At 42.9% G+C, this 13,621-nt stretch overlaps 1 protein-coding gene across 2 annotated transcripts in view; it reads left to right on the top strand.

Annotated features, from left to right (window-relative positions):
- The window catches only part of Znf410 (zinc finger protein 410), a 30,090-nt gene extending 17,866 nt beyond the window's left edge, over positions 1–12,224 (top strand). For both annotated transcript variants that reach the window (XM_028771877.1, XM_028771876.1), the window contains exons 9-12: positions 4,251–4,376; positions 5,748–5,888; positions 7,260–7,387; positions 11,446–12,224. In XM_028771877.1, the coding sequence (XP_028627710.1) occupies positions 4,251–4,376; positions 5,748–5,888; positions 7,260–7,387; positions 11,446–11,484 (434 nt within the window). In that variant the 3' untranslated portion in view covers positions 11,485–12,224. The remainder of the gene's footprint in view (positions 1–4,250; positions 4,377–5,747; positions 5,889–7,259; positions 7,388–11,445) is intronic.
- Positions 12,225–13,621: the final 1,397 nt, after the last annotated feature.

The following is a 13,621-nucleotide window of genomic DNA, read 5'->3' as shown; positions in this document are numbered from 1 at the left end:
TTCTCGTCCGTTAGAATCCACCGTTCTCTTTGGATCTATGAGTGCTAGATCTTTTTATGTTATTTGAGATGTATCCTGTATTGACATTTTCATTCTTCTGGTGGAAGATTTAAAAATCCAGGGCAAAGTGGGAAGGCTGATCTCAGTGGCAGCGAGACCTGTGGTGGTCCAGGTATTCTGAGAAGCCATGGGCAGGCCTCCTTTAGTCTCCGCTCTGCAGAAACTGCCTTTGCCCGATATGACTTCGCGGTAGCCAGCACAAAGAAGAAACCGAGAGGCCTGCTAAATTCCCTGCGGTTCTGTCAACTGCTCATTCGATGTGGATGACTTAACTTTTGATAAAAATGTCTTGAATTTCCCAAAAAATACTCTAGAGGAGCCAGAGTTTATAAGCTTAGTAGAGAAATCTAAGTGATATTTGTCTCCTTCCTCCTTTCCCATCTTCCCCAACAGAAATTAGCACTGAGGAGGCAGAGGCAAGGTTGCTGGTTTTGATGAACACAGCAGAGCACTTGAGTGAGTTAGTGTGGAGACGTGCAGTCAGGTAGGGGTGGCCATTTCACAGTTGAGATCTCGCTGCTGGGCTGGTTTGTTTTTTGTCATGTAGCACAGGATGATCTTGAATCTCTAATCATCTTGCCTCCGCCTCTCAGATTGCAAGAGGGGCATTTTTGCATGCTAGGCAAGTATTCTGCCAGCTGAGCCAGGTCCCTGGCTCATAGGCTACTTTTATATGGTGACAGGTTCCAAGTTGATGTGGTAGACTGATAGCTTGTGGGCCAGCTTTAGACTCCACGTGTATATTGCTTGGCTCTAGAGTGCTTTGTTGTACATGTTATGGAAACATTACCGTCAAACATTTAGTCAGATATATGCAAGAATAAAAAGATAGACTTTTTAATGCCTATTAAATTTAAAAATATGTCTTGTTTTTATCTTGTATTCAGTGCATGGTCTGTTCTATCTAGTTGTCTCCAAAATGACTTTAGTTGATTTGATTTTTTTTTTTTTAAAGATTTATTTATTTTATTTATGAGTACACTGTAGCTATCTTCAGACACACCAGAAGAGGGCATCGAATCTCATTATGGATGGTTGTGAGCCACCATGTGGTTGCTGGGATTTGAACTCAGGACCTCTGGAAGAGCAGTCAGTGCTCTTAACCACTGAGCCATCTCTCCAGCCCGATTTGATTTTTTTTTAATGAGTTAATTTATTTTTAAATTTTGTTTATGTATTTTGTGGAATTGAACCCAAAGCATCTTCCATAATGGGTGAACATTTAACTGTAGAGCTACAGCCTCAACCCAGATGTTGATTCTTTTAAATGAGGCTCCCACAGAATCTAATGGTGCTTGCTCTTGGTATTAGGTCTTCTTTGCACGTAAGTCTTTTTATACTGCTGTTTGGTTGACTTGTTACAGAATTGAGTTCTGACGGTCCTATAGAAGTGCCATCCTCGGGATTTGTTAGCTTCCTTTTATGTCTTTTTCCCCCAGAGTTGGAGCTTGAACCCAGGGCCTCACACGTGCTGGGCAAGAGCTCCACCACTGAGTTGGTTCCCAGCATCTGCTTTTGTGTTATATAGCTTGTTTTCCTGTATTGCAAAAGAGCCAGGCTCTAACAGCTTCCAGACTTACTGCATACTTCTTACGCCCGTCAAGACCCACGCAAGGTTTGGTTGTCAGATCTGATCAGTGGGTTCAGGAGGTGTCAGCCAAATCCTTAGGTTCTTCCTTAACCTTCTACCCTTGGTTTATAACTTGATGGTTCATTGGTAGTTTTTCTTAGTTCTCTTCTTCCACGTTAGTTAGAATTCTTCAATATGTTGGACCTTCCTCCATGAAGTAGGGCAATTTATCATTTACACAAGTAAATGGCAAATTAAATAAAATGCTTTTCATTATGGGCTTGCTGGGTTTATATTTGGTTGGTTGGGTTTTTTTTTTATTTTATTTGTTTTGTTTGTTTTGTTTTGTTTTGTTTTCTCAAGAAGGCTGGGACTGGAACAAGCCATGTAGACCAGGCTGGCCTTGAATTTAGAGTGATCCGCCTGCCTGAGCTTCCCAAGTTCTGGGACTATTGGCATGCACTCTCATGCCCGGTCTTCACTGTGAACTTTCAGAATAAGGAACTGGTGCTTTGGTTACTTGTTGTGCAGATTAAATTGGTTTCTTGACTTATGGGGTTGTCTGTAGCTAGTACAGACATAGTTAAGAGAGCACTGCTGTTCTTTCAGAGGACCCATCATGTAACTCCAGTCCTCACAGACTCATTCCCTCTGGATTGCTGGCACCTGCATGTAAGTCATGCACATAAACCCCACAGAAGCACACACATTTCCTTATGAATAAATCTGAAAGGAAAAAAAAGTGCAAAAGAAGTGTTTGTTTTTTGTTGGGTTTTTTGTTTGTTTGTTTGTTTGTTTTTTCTAAGACAGATTCACTAAAATCTACCTCTCATTCTGGGATTAAAGGCATGTACCTCCATCCTCAGCCATTTTTGACTTTTTAAAAATAAAGCTTTGGCCAGGCCAGATAGTTTTATTGCCTAGCACTCAAGAGGGTGATATAGGATTTCCATGAATTTGTATATAGCCTGGGCTATATAGTGAGTTCCAGGATAGCTAGATCTAAAGAGTGAGGTGTCTGTAAATAAAAGAATAGAAATGGGGGTTTCAGTCTGTAGTTCAGAGTGCCTAGAACTCACTGTTGTAGCCCAGGCTGGCTATATTTTTTTAAATCTTCTTGTCCTCAGTCTTCTAAGGAATATAGGCACATAACTCTCTTCCATCATTCTTTGTGACACTTACTTGGGTTTTTCTAATCATTAGCTATTTAAAATAGTCCTACAATAAAATCTATATATAGGGTATTTCCTGTTGTACCTGAGGGGCAGATTTTGAGAGGTGGGACTCCCAGATGGTCAGAAGTATCTGTATTTCTAGGTAATGTTAGATTCCCCACCACAGATATGCTTTTATTTGTTTTTGTTTTGGTTTTTGGTCTTTGGTTTTTCGAGACAGAGTTTCTCTGTGTAGCCCTGGCTGTCCTGGAACTCACTCTGTAGACCAGGCTGGCCTCAAACTCAGAAATCCACCTGCCTCTGCCTCCCAAGTGCTGGGATTAAAGGTATGCGCCACCACTGCCCAGCTCACAGATTAAATTTTTTACATTCTTCTTAGTGATGAAAATGAAAATTGTGGGGACTGGAGAGATGGCTCAGAGGTTAAAAGCACTGACTGCTCTTCCAGAGGTACTGATTTCAGTTCTCAGCAACCACATGGTGGCTCACAACCATCAATAATGGAATCTGATGCCTTATTCTGGTGTGTCTGAAGACAGCTACAGTGTACTCATAAAAATAAACCTTTAAAAAATCAAATATTTAAAAAAGAAAAAAAGAAAATGAAAGTTGCTGTGTAATGTGTTTACCACTGGTAAATTGGTTCTCAGTGTTTACAAGTTGGGGGATTTTATCTAAAATTCCTGTTCTAGTTTCTCTTTAAGAAAAAAAAAAATCTTAGCTGGGTAGTGGTGGTGGTGGCGTGTGCCTTTAATCCAGCACTTGAAGCAGAAGCAGGCAGATCTCTTGAGTTCGAGGCTAGCCTAGTCTACAGGGTGAGTTCCAGGACAGCCAGGGCAACACAGAGAAACCTTGTCTCAAACAGTCTGACAGAACAAGGCTTGCATCAGCACATGGCAGCAGTAGCCAGAACTGAGTAACAGCTGCCCTTCTCCTGGGGAAGTTCTCCGTTTCACTCCTTTATACTGCCTGCCCTGTGGACATGAGTGTTTGCCTGCGGAAAGTAGTTTTGGACCTTTGTTCTAATGAAGACTGTTGGGACTTATGGACAGACTGTTTAAAAGAATCATTTGTGAATGTTGAAGGCACTGAGTCTTGACAGGAAATAGGATGTGGGATATTATGAACCTAGGTTTGTAATGAATCCTTGAAGTAGATATGTATTCTGTTGGTTGATGGAAGACTGTTGGAAAAGGAAGTAGATATTTTCTGTAAGTGCCATGATACTACATTGAAGAGGCTGTTTTGGAAGGACTGGGGTCTAGAAAGAGAAGTGCCAGGAGACAGTGCATGTGCTAAATCCTCCTGGGGTACCTTTCTTGCCTGCCCCTGTACAGAAGTCTGTGTCAAAAGAGCAACCTTCTTTAACTCTACTTGATTGCCAGACTGTCAGACCTGCCAGCCGCCTTTTGGGCTGTCCAGTCTTAATGTAGTTCCCTTTGCAGGAGAGAAGCCTCATCAGTGTCAAGTCTGTGGGAAGACCTTCTCTCAGAGTGGGAGCAGAAACGTGCATATGAGAAAGCATCACTTGCAGCTGGGGACAACTGGGAGTCAAGATCAGGATCAAACTGGTGAGGAGGATGCTCAGAGTGGGCATCTGTGCTCAACAGCCAAGTCATTGGCTTGCCTTGGCTTTTGAAATCTGGTTAGGTTTTGGGTGGAGAGACTTGGTTTCATTTGATAGCTTTTTTTTGTTTTGTTTTTTTGTTTTTTTGAGACAGGGTTTCTCTGTGTAGCCCTGGCTGTCCTGGAACTCACTCTGTAGACTAGGCTGGCCTCGAACTCAGAAATCCGCCTGCCTCTGCCTCCCAAGTGCTGGGGTTAAAGGCGTGCGCCGCCGCCACCACCACCACCCGGCCATTTGATAGCTTTATAGTTTGTAGCAGCTGCATAGAATAGTCATCTGCAAGCTTTCAAAACATACCTTCTTATTGCTCTTGTTCCTCCCTTTAAAATAAGGGAACTTGATAAATGAGCTGAATTGTAAATCCCAGAACGGTTAGTATAAAAAGTTCAACTAAGGGCTTTACATGCAGCTCAGTAGTAGAATGCTTGCTTAGCATGTATAAGAGCCTGGGTTTAAACACTACAAAAACATGTACATGCACATTAAATAAATAAATAAATAAATAAATAAATAAATAAATAAATAAATAACAGTTTCTCTGATGGTATGTGCCTGTAAATCTGCTTGGAAGGTTGAAGTGAGCAACATAGTAAGACCCTCATCTTAGGAAACATAAGCCAGGTATATTGGCACAGCCCTTTAATCCCAGCACGGGAGAAGTGGAAGTGGGGGCCAGAAGTCGAGGCCAGCCTCAGCTACAGACCAAGTGCATGAGACCCTGTCTGTCAGTGCTGCCCTAATGAGATTGAGGTCAACTCGTGCTGGTCCACAATTCACCTTTAAGGAATATGGACTTAGCTGGGCGGTGGTGGCGCACGCCTTTAATCCCAGCACTTGGGAGGCAGAGGCAGGCGGAATTCTGAGTTCGAGGCCAGCCTGGTCTACAGAGTGAGTTCCAGGACAGCCAGGACTACACAGAGAAACCCTGTCTTGAAATTCAAAAAAAAAAGGAATATGGACTTAACAGATTTCTACATAACTGAAGATTTAAAGTCTTTTATTTAAGAGTTTTGACAGCCCTTTTCCTACTTTAAAATTGGTGAAACTTCTTTTCCTTTGCCATGTTTTAAATGTCATTTCATCTCTACTATATGCCAGTCTTGGGATGGTGGTCACATGCACAGGTAGTAAGCACTGAGGACTAGCTCTGTTCCTCTAGGTTTATTCTTGTTATCTGAAAGTGAGTGAACTAGGAGGTGGCATCCAAGACAAAACACGCACGGTTCTGAAGGAGGTGGCCAGCTTGCTGGGGACGGGAGCTGAGGCCCGGGCCCAGCGGCTGCCGTCCGTCTCTCACACCCTGTTCTCTGTGCAGCTGAGCCACTCATGGGCAGTAGTTTGCTTGAAGAAGCTACAGTTCCCAATAAAAACCTGGTGTCTATGAATTCCCAGTCCAGCCTTGGTGGAGAGGCCTTGAATCTACCAAATACCAATTCTATCCTTGGAGTCGATGATGGTAAGACATTTAATTCTCCTTTATTTGGGGGAAACAAGTTGTAACTAGGGACTAAGGAATAGAGTGTCTCCAAAATGGAGGTCTTAATATTATCTCTTGTATGATGTTGTGATTAAATAGTATTTATACTTACTCTCTGGGGTGGATAAATGAATCCCCCCCTTTTTTTAATGATTAAATATGATGTTAACACAAAAAGAAAAATTTTAAAGATGAAATTATTTGTAATCCTTAGCATCCTAGCCCAACTGTGTCTGTCTTTCCTGTTGCAGTTATGGAAGAGCTTAACTTTTAAAACATTTAAACAGAGCATAACCAGGTTTTACAGAGGAGATACAAAGCAATTTCTCCATACCTTCAAAAGCCATATCTTCTGGAGAAAAGAAAGGGCTCTCTAGGAAACAGTTCCTCCTCTGGTATAGAAATTTCACCCAGCTTACACAGGCCAGGCCCTCTTCTCTGAAAAACTTACCAGGTGAGGTCAGCATGCATTTATTCAGTGCCTACTGTGTGCCTGGCACCATGGGAAAGACAAAAGTAGGAGACAGGGACCGTGAGCTCTAGTTGAGATGTGAAAGCTTGGTAGAAATGTGTGAAACACCATTGAGTAAATAGAGGAGCGTACAGTAGTGAACACCCGTTGTCCAGTGCAGCGTACAAAAGCTACAAATCTTTTAGGAAAAACCTCTAACTTATTTGAAAGCTAAGTGGTTTATCTGTAAAACTATTTCCAAAAGATTTTCATGGTGATCCCACTGATGAATGTCTACTAGGTGTAAGATCGTGTTTTAGTCATTCTTGTCCTTTACAGTTTAAGGTAAAAGTGACCATGTTTTTGTAACTTCTGTGAAGGCCTACAATGTGCTGCCCAGGTCCGCCTGTGTCCTGAGCAGTGCTAGTGCAAACCACATGAGAAGACAAATGGCATGGAGAGCTTTGCTGGCCTTGAAGAAGCTAAGTCCAGGGAGGAAGGGACACTGAGGATGAATTTTGAAGTCAGGGTTAGCTCAGGTTCTTGACGCAGACATAGTACTCAGAACAGCAGTGTTGTCAACCTCAAGGGCTGACTCTCATTCTCTGGTCTGCCTGCCTGTGCAGTGTTTGCTGTATTTCATACTGTTTTAATCCAGGTAACAGTCTGAAAATTAGATTGTTTTAAATTGTTATATTGAAATTGGTCATTCTTATATCAAAGCTTTTACTTTCACACCCTCCTTTTGTAATATTTTCTAAATCCATTGACAGTGAAAAACATACAAGAGTCAGGCTGAGTTTTTCAGGGAACAGACTTTAGCATTTTGATGATGGGCTTGATGAAGCAGTGGGTGTACTTACGGATTCATTGAAGGTAACGTTCCTGTTGTTTCACAGAGGTGCTCACTGAAAGATCCTCACGGCCCCTGTCTTCTGTGCCTGATGTGACGCATCACTTGGTGACCATGCAGTCAGGAAGGCAGTCCTATGAAGTTTCTGTCTTAACTGCGGTAAATCCACAGGAGGTAAAGCTGTTTCCTGCTCTTACTGTGTCTCTGTGCATTAGTGCAGTGTCTGCTGGAGTCTGAAGGTCATCCTGTGTGCTGAAGACCGACCTGACGCTCTGGGGACTCTGAGAGCTCTTACACATAATTTTTAAAGGGTTATCTTCATTTTTAATTATGTGCACTGTGTGTGAAGGTGTGTGCACATGAGTGCAGGTGTCTGTGAAAGGCCCGTGGAGAGGGCATCAGATCCCCTGGAGCTGGAGTTCCAGGCAGTTGTGAGCCACCTAACATAGGTCTGGGAACCATGATGCAACCATGAGGATTGAGTTCAGATCCCTAGCACCTGTGTGAAAAACAGATGTGGTAGGTGACATACATCTGCAACCCTAGCGCTGGGGAGGACAAAGCAGGTTGATCCCCAGAGCTCACTGGCTTCAGCTTCAGTGACAGATCCTTTTGTAAGAAATGTGGAGAGGGACTGGCAAAATAACATAGCTGCTAACTTAACTTGGTGATCTGAATAGGATTCCTGGGACCCACAGAGTAGAGAGAGCTAACTCCCATGATATGTTTTATTTATATGCTTTCACATATGCTGTGCACACAAAGTAATGTAGGAAAGTGTTTTTTAAAAAGTAGGGAACAAAGCACAATGGTAGAGAAGCAATAGAAAAGGACACCCAACATTAACCTCTGGTCTCACACAGTCGCACACACATACACACACACTCACACACTCACACACACACATACACACACACTCACACACACATACACACACACTCACACACACACATACACACACTCACACACACTCTCACACACACACTCTCACACACTCTCACACACTCTCACACACACACACTCACACACTCACACCAATACACAAACATACATTAAATATTATGGATAGATGGAGTGATGGCTCCGTGGATCAAGCTCTTGCCAGGCAAACCTGAAGGCCATTATTCAGATCCCATGCACCAGTGCAAATACTGGGTAGTTGTGTCAGGCACTTGTCTGTCCCAGCATTCACTGGTGCAAACTGGCCTCCACACAGATATGTATATACACGTTCCTGTACACATGCACACACACACACATGCACACACCTATTTTCTTAAATGTGATAGATGGAAAAGGATGCTCTAAAAATGGGGAAATTAAGCGGGTGCCATGCCTTAAGCCTGTAGTCCCAGTATTCCCAGTTGAAATAAGGGCATTACAAGTACAAGGCCAGGCTAGGTTACAGATAACCAGGTAAATTATAAAATAAAAACAGATATCCATGGAAGTAGAAGGGGGACAATATATTTGAAAAGAAGAGGGGGTTGGGTTCATAGGACAAGAAAAGTCACTTGGGGTTAGAGTATGATTGGAATATATGACTTACATGCTAATAATCCATGCAAATAAAAACAGTTCTTGTCAGGCATTGGCGATGCACCCTTTAATTCCAGCACTTGGGAGGCAGAGGCAGGCAGATGTTTGTGAGTTCAAGGCCAGCTTGGTCTGCAAGAGAGTTCCAGGAAGGCCAAGGCTACACAGAAAAACTGTCACAAACACACAAACAAAAACAGTTCTTTAAAGCGTGTTGACATGGGCCTATAATCTCACCACTGAGACATGAAGAGTTATGAGTGCCAGGCCAGCCAAGGGTACATAACGAGACTGGGTCTCAGACAACAACAAAAACACCTAAGGAAGAAGAAAAGGCAAAACAAAACAAAACAAATTTATTTGAAATTTTCCCTTTTCAAAAGAGATGTCATGTCTTCTGTTGTGGTCATGAGTCTGGAGATCACAGACTGAGCTTGTTGCTTGTCAGCTGAGAGCTACCACTCCAATCAAGGAGGAGATTCTGAGCGCCTCCAGCTGTATGGTCTTGGCTCTGAGGCTCTGACCATGAAAACAACCAAGCCTTGGTCTTGTGTCGGGGGAACACATGACTATCATGAGTTCATTGTACAAAGATAGACTTTCTGCAAAGATCCATCCCTCACGTATTTGGTTTTTTGAGACAGGGTTTCTCTGAATAGCCCAGGTTTTCCTGGGACTCACTCTGTAGACCAAGCTGGTCTTGAACTCAGAGATCTGCCTGCCTCTGTCTCCTGAGTCCTGGGACTAAAGGTGTGCGCCACCACTGCCTGCTGGTTTTGTTTGCTTTGCCACCTCCCCTTTCCCCCCTTTCTTTTCAGTATAATCTTTATGTCCCAGTAGGCTCTTTATATCATCCATGTGACTCGACATTCCATGTTAAATATTCGTATTTGTCATTGTGCCTTATTTTATACTGAACATCCTACTATCCTACCATTGGTGTCATTGGTTCTCAGTAGGTTGCTGCTTTGCAACCAGTCATTTCTGTTGCACTTAGGCAACTGTCCCCTCTATTTTTCCTCTTTATTTTCCTTCTTTGAAATGTGTCTTATGGAACTAGCTTTTAGAGGGTCTGTTGAGAGAGACGTTAGTATAAAAATGTGCATACCTTTCACTCAACCTGAACAATTATTTGTATTTACATCTATTTGTCTGCTTGTCTGCCTGTGGTCCTCAGTGTGCCTGGTTCCCTAGGAGGCCAGAGAGGGCATCAGATCCCTTGGGACAGGAGCTACAGGTGGCTGTGAGCCACCATGTGCATGCTGGGAACCAAGGTCAGGTCCTCTGCAAGAGCAGCCAGTGACCCTCAGGGCCGAGCTCTTTCTCCAGCCCCTCAGTACTTACTGTTTCACTGGTTTTTATTTTTTCACGTACTGTTTGTGCCAGAATACTTTAAAGTGTCCTAGACCTATCTGTAACTTTTTAGAATATACTTCTGAAAAGATAAGAATGTAAGAAAGAACCATATTTCCATAGCCAGCAAATTTAGTAGTAAATTTTTATACTCCAATATTTAGTTTCTGTCTTTTATCTCCTCAAAAATATCTTTGGTTGTCCAATTTGAACCAGAATTGAAACAAGGCCCATATATTGCATTTGGTTAATACATTAATTTGTTTCTCTGCTGCTGTGATTTAAACACCATGACCAAAAAAAAAAACTTGAGGAGGAAAAGATTTATTACAACTTTTAGGTCCATCATGGAGGAAGCCAGGGCAAGAACCTAGGATCAAGAACTGAAGCAGAGAGAAACCATGGAGGAATGTGGCTTATTGGTTTCCCCTGCCTGTTTTCTGGTGGGACTGGAGAGATAGATAGCTCATTTGGTCAAGTGCTTGCCATACAACCATGGAGACCTCAGTTGGCTCACCAGAACCCTTGTAAAATAGGCAGGCATGGTCTCACACATCTATACTCCCAGCATGGGGAGTTTTAAAAGAGTTCTGGGTTTGACAGCATGTGCATTGTGGTCCTGCACAGGGGAAGAAGAGATGAGCAGTATGTGATATACACTGGCCAACTAACTTGAGCAAAATCTGAGTTCAGGCCACCAAGAGTCCTTGTTTCAAAAACATCTGGGCCTCCTTCATACGCATGTATACATATACAAGATGGAAACGGATTTCATCAGTTATTTTTCAAAACCTCTGAACAATAAGAGAGTAGAATATCAGTGTTGGCTGCTGCCCCTAGGGGTCCTTCAGACTTGACCCTGGAGCACTGACAAATAGGTTCCCGCGTCAGGACTTGTAACAGAAACAGCTCTTTTTCCTGCTTGTCTGTACTTTGGATTGTCACTGACTGTATAAGTTTTAATTTCAACACTACTGGTTGCTTCGTGTTGGTTCTTGTGTCACTGACTGGCAGGTATGATCTCAATCATTGAGCCTATAGATTCGGGTTATTTTATTGCCATATTAATGTGGTGGTGCACACTGTTAATCTCAGCACTCAGAAAGCAGAGGCAGATGGATCACTTGAGTTCGAGACCAGCCTGGTCTTCATAGCAAGTTCCATGACACAGAGACCCTGTCTCACAAAACAACAATAAAAGCAAGCTTTAGGGGGCTGGGAAGATGGCTCAATGGTTAAGAGCACTGGCTGCTCTTCCAGGGGACAGACGTTTAATTCCCAGCACCCACGTTGCTTCTGTAATTGGCCCGTAACCTAGTCTCTATTTATTTTCAATTTTATAGTTACTAAACCAAGGAGATCTAACTGAAAGACAGACATGAGTGAGCGGACTCCTGGAGACGCTGTTCTGTCTGATCCCAGAGTGCATGATGGGAACAGATCCAGAAGCCTCATAATCTGCCAGAACTGAAATGAGTCTGAAGGACAAAGACCTAGCCTCGACTCTGTTCATCTTCCCTGGCAGAGAAGGAGGACGTCTGAGGGCTTCTCTTCAACCTCCACCAGATGCAGTCCACGAGCGAAGCAGTGGCCGTGGGCTGGATACCTGTGCTGCCGCTCTCCTCAGTGCAACGTTCGGGGGTCAACGTCCCAAGAGCAAGTTTAATTATGTGTTGGCTGAAGATTTTCATTGTGACTGTCGAGGCTTTCCTTTGAAGAGTTTTCATCCTAGACCCAGCTATCTTTTCAGCTATCTTTTCATATGGTTGAATTCTGTCCTGCTTCCGACCACAGAACTTTACCAGAACACTGAGTTTTCAAGATGCCTTGTTGCTTTGAAGAAGGGAGAGATGCCAAGTACACTGTGGCAGTGCACTCTCCCTCCAGCAACCTGAGTAAAAGACTCAGCCGTTGGGCTGTACAAATTAAATTACTTGAATCTCCACTTGGCCCAGGCTGAGGTACCAACTTATCCTGGACACTTTGACTTGGTCATTTTTTGTTTTGTTTATGGGACTTAAAATAGCATGTTATCAGGGGGTTTATTTGTTGTTTTTTTTTTAAGTTAAAAACCACATGATCTAGTTTGTTTTCCTTTTAAATAAACAAAACAACCTAGTCACCTCTTTGGCTCGTGTTTTAGAGCAGTGGTTCTCAACCTTCCTGATGCTGTGACCCTTTAATGCAGTTCCTCATGCTGTGGTGACCCCCAACCATAAGATGATTTTCACTGCTACTTCACAACTAATTTTGCTACTGTTATGAATCATAATGTAAATATCTGATATGCAGGATATCTGATACGTGGTCCCTAGGTTAAGAACCGCTGTTTTAGACAGATGTGGGGTATTTTTGTTATTGTTGGTTTGTTTTGGTTTTTTTCAAGACAAGGTTTCTCTGTGTAGCCCTGGCTATCCTGGAACTCATTCTGTAGACCAGGCTGGCCTTGAACTCTGTCTCCTGAATGCTGGGACTAAAGGCGTATACCACCACTGCCTAGTAACAGATATGTTCTTAGAGGTCAAGAAAATTAGTCTTTTTCTTTTAAGATAGAGTATCTTAAATACTAGATACTCTATCTTAGTAATAGTAACAGAGAAGGGGCTAAGAGTAGGACAGTAGCTCATGCCTCTAGTCCCAGGACTCAGGCAGAGGCAGGCAGATCTCTTATGAGTTTGTGACACATAACAAGTTCTAGGGCAGCCAGGGCTACAGGGTTACACAGTGAGACAACTGTCTTAAAAAAATAAGAAGGCCTTATAATCCCAGCACTTGGGAGGCGGATTTCTGAGTTTGAGGCCAGCCTGGTCTACAGAGTGAGTTCCAGGACAGCCAGAACTACACAGAGAAACTCTGTCTCGAAAAACCAAAAAAAAAAAAAAAAGAAGAAGAAGGACTGATTGGGCTGGAGAGATGGCTCAGTGGTTAAGAGCACTGACTGCTCTTCCAGAGGTCCTGAGTTCAATTCCCAGCAACTACATGGTGGCTCACAACCTTCTGTAATGGGGGTCCGACGCCCTCTTCTGATGTATCTGAAAACACTGGCAGTGTATTCACATACATAAAATAAATAGATAAATTAAAAAAAAAAAGGACCTTGATGAACCAAGTCCCCCAACAAGCAGGGAATAAACAAATTTCTGAAGGGAAAACATACTCTCTGAAGAGATGGGCTGAAGAGACTGGGCTGAAGAGATGGCTTAGTGAAGATCACTTGCTGCTGTTCCAGGGCATCCCACTTCAGCCCACATCAGGCAACATGCAACACTCTGGAAGCCAGCTCTAAGGACACAAGGCCCTCTTCTGGGCTCTGGGTACTTACACTTGTGCGCACACATGCAAGTACACACACACACACACACAGCATATACATAATTTTAAAAATAAGGGAAACTACAAGAACCATAAAATAGGGTGCTGATTTACCTTAGCATGCTATATAGGTGGAATTAAACTGAAGAGCCTTAGAAGACGCAACACCAGTGCTTTTTGTTTAGAACTGGCAAACCACATGCCTTT

The sequence above is a fragment of the Grammomys surdaster genome, unplaced genomic scaffold, assembly GCF_004785775.1.
Source record: "Grammomys surdaster isolate TR1022 unplaced genomic scaffold, NIH_TR_1.0 210, whole genome shotgun sequence".
Classification (NCBI taxonomy): Eukaryota; Metazoa; Chordata; class Mammalia; order Rodentia; family Muridae; genus Grammomys; species Grammomys surdaster.
Note: the sequence above shows the minus strand (reverse complement) of the source record. Positions and strands in the feature narration are given on the sequence as shown.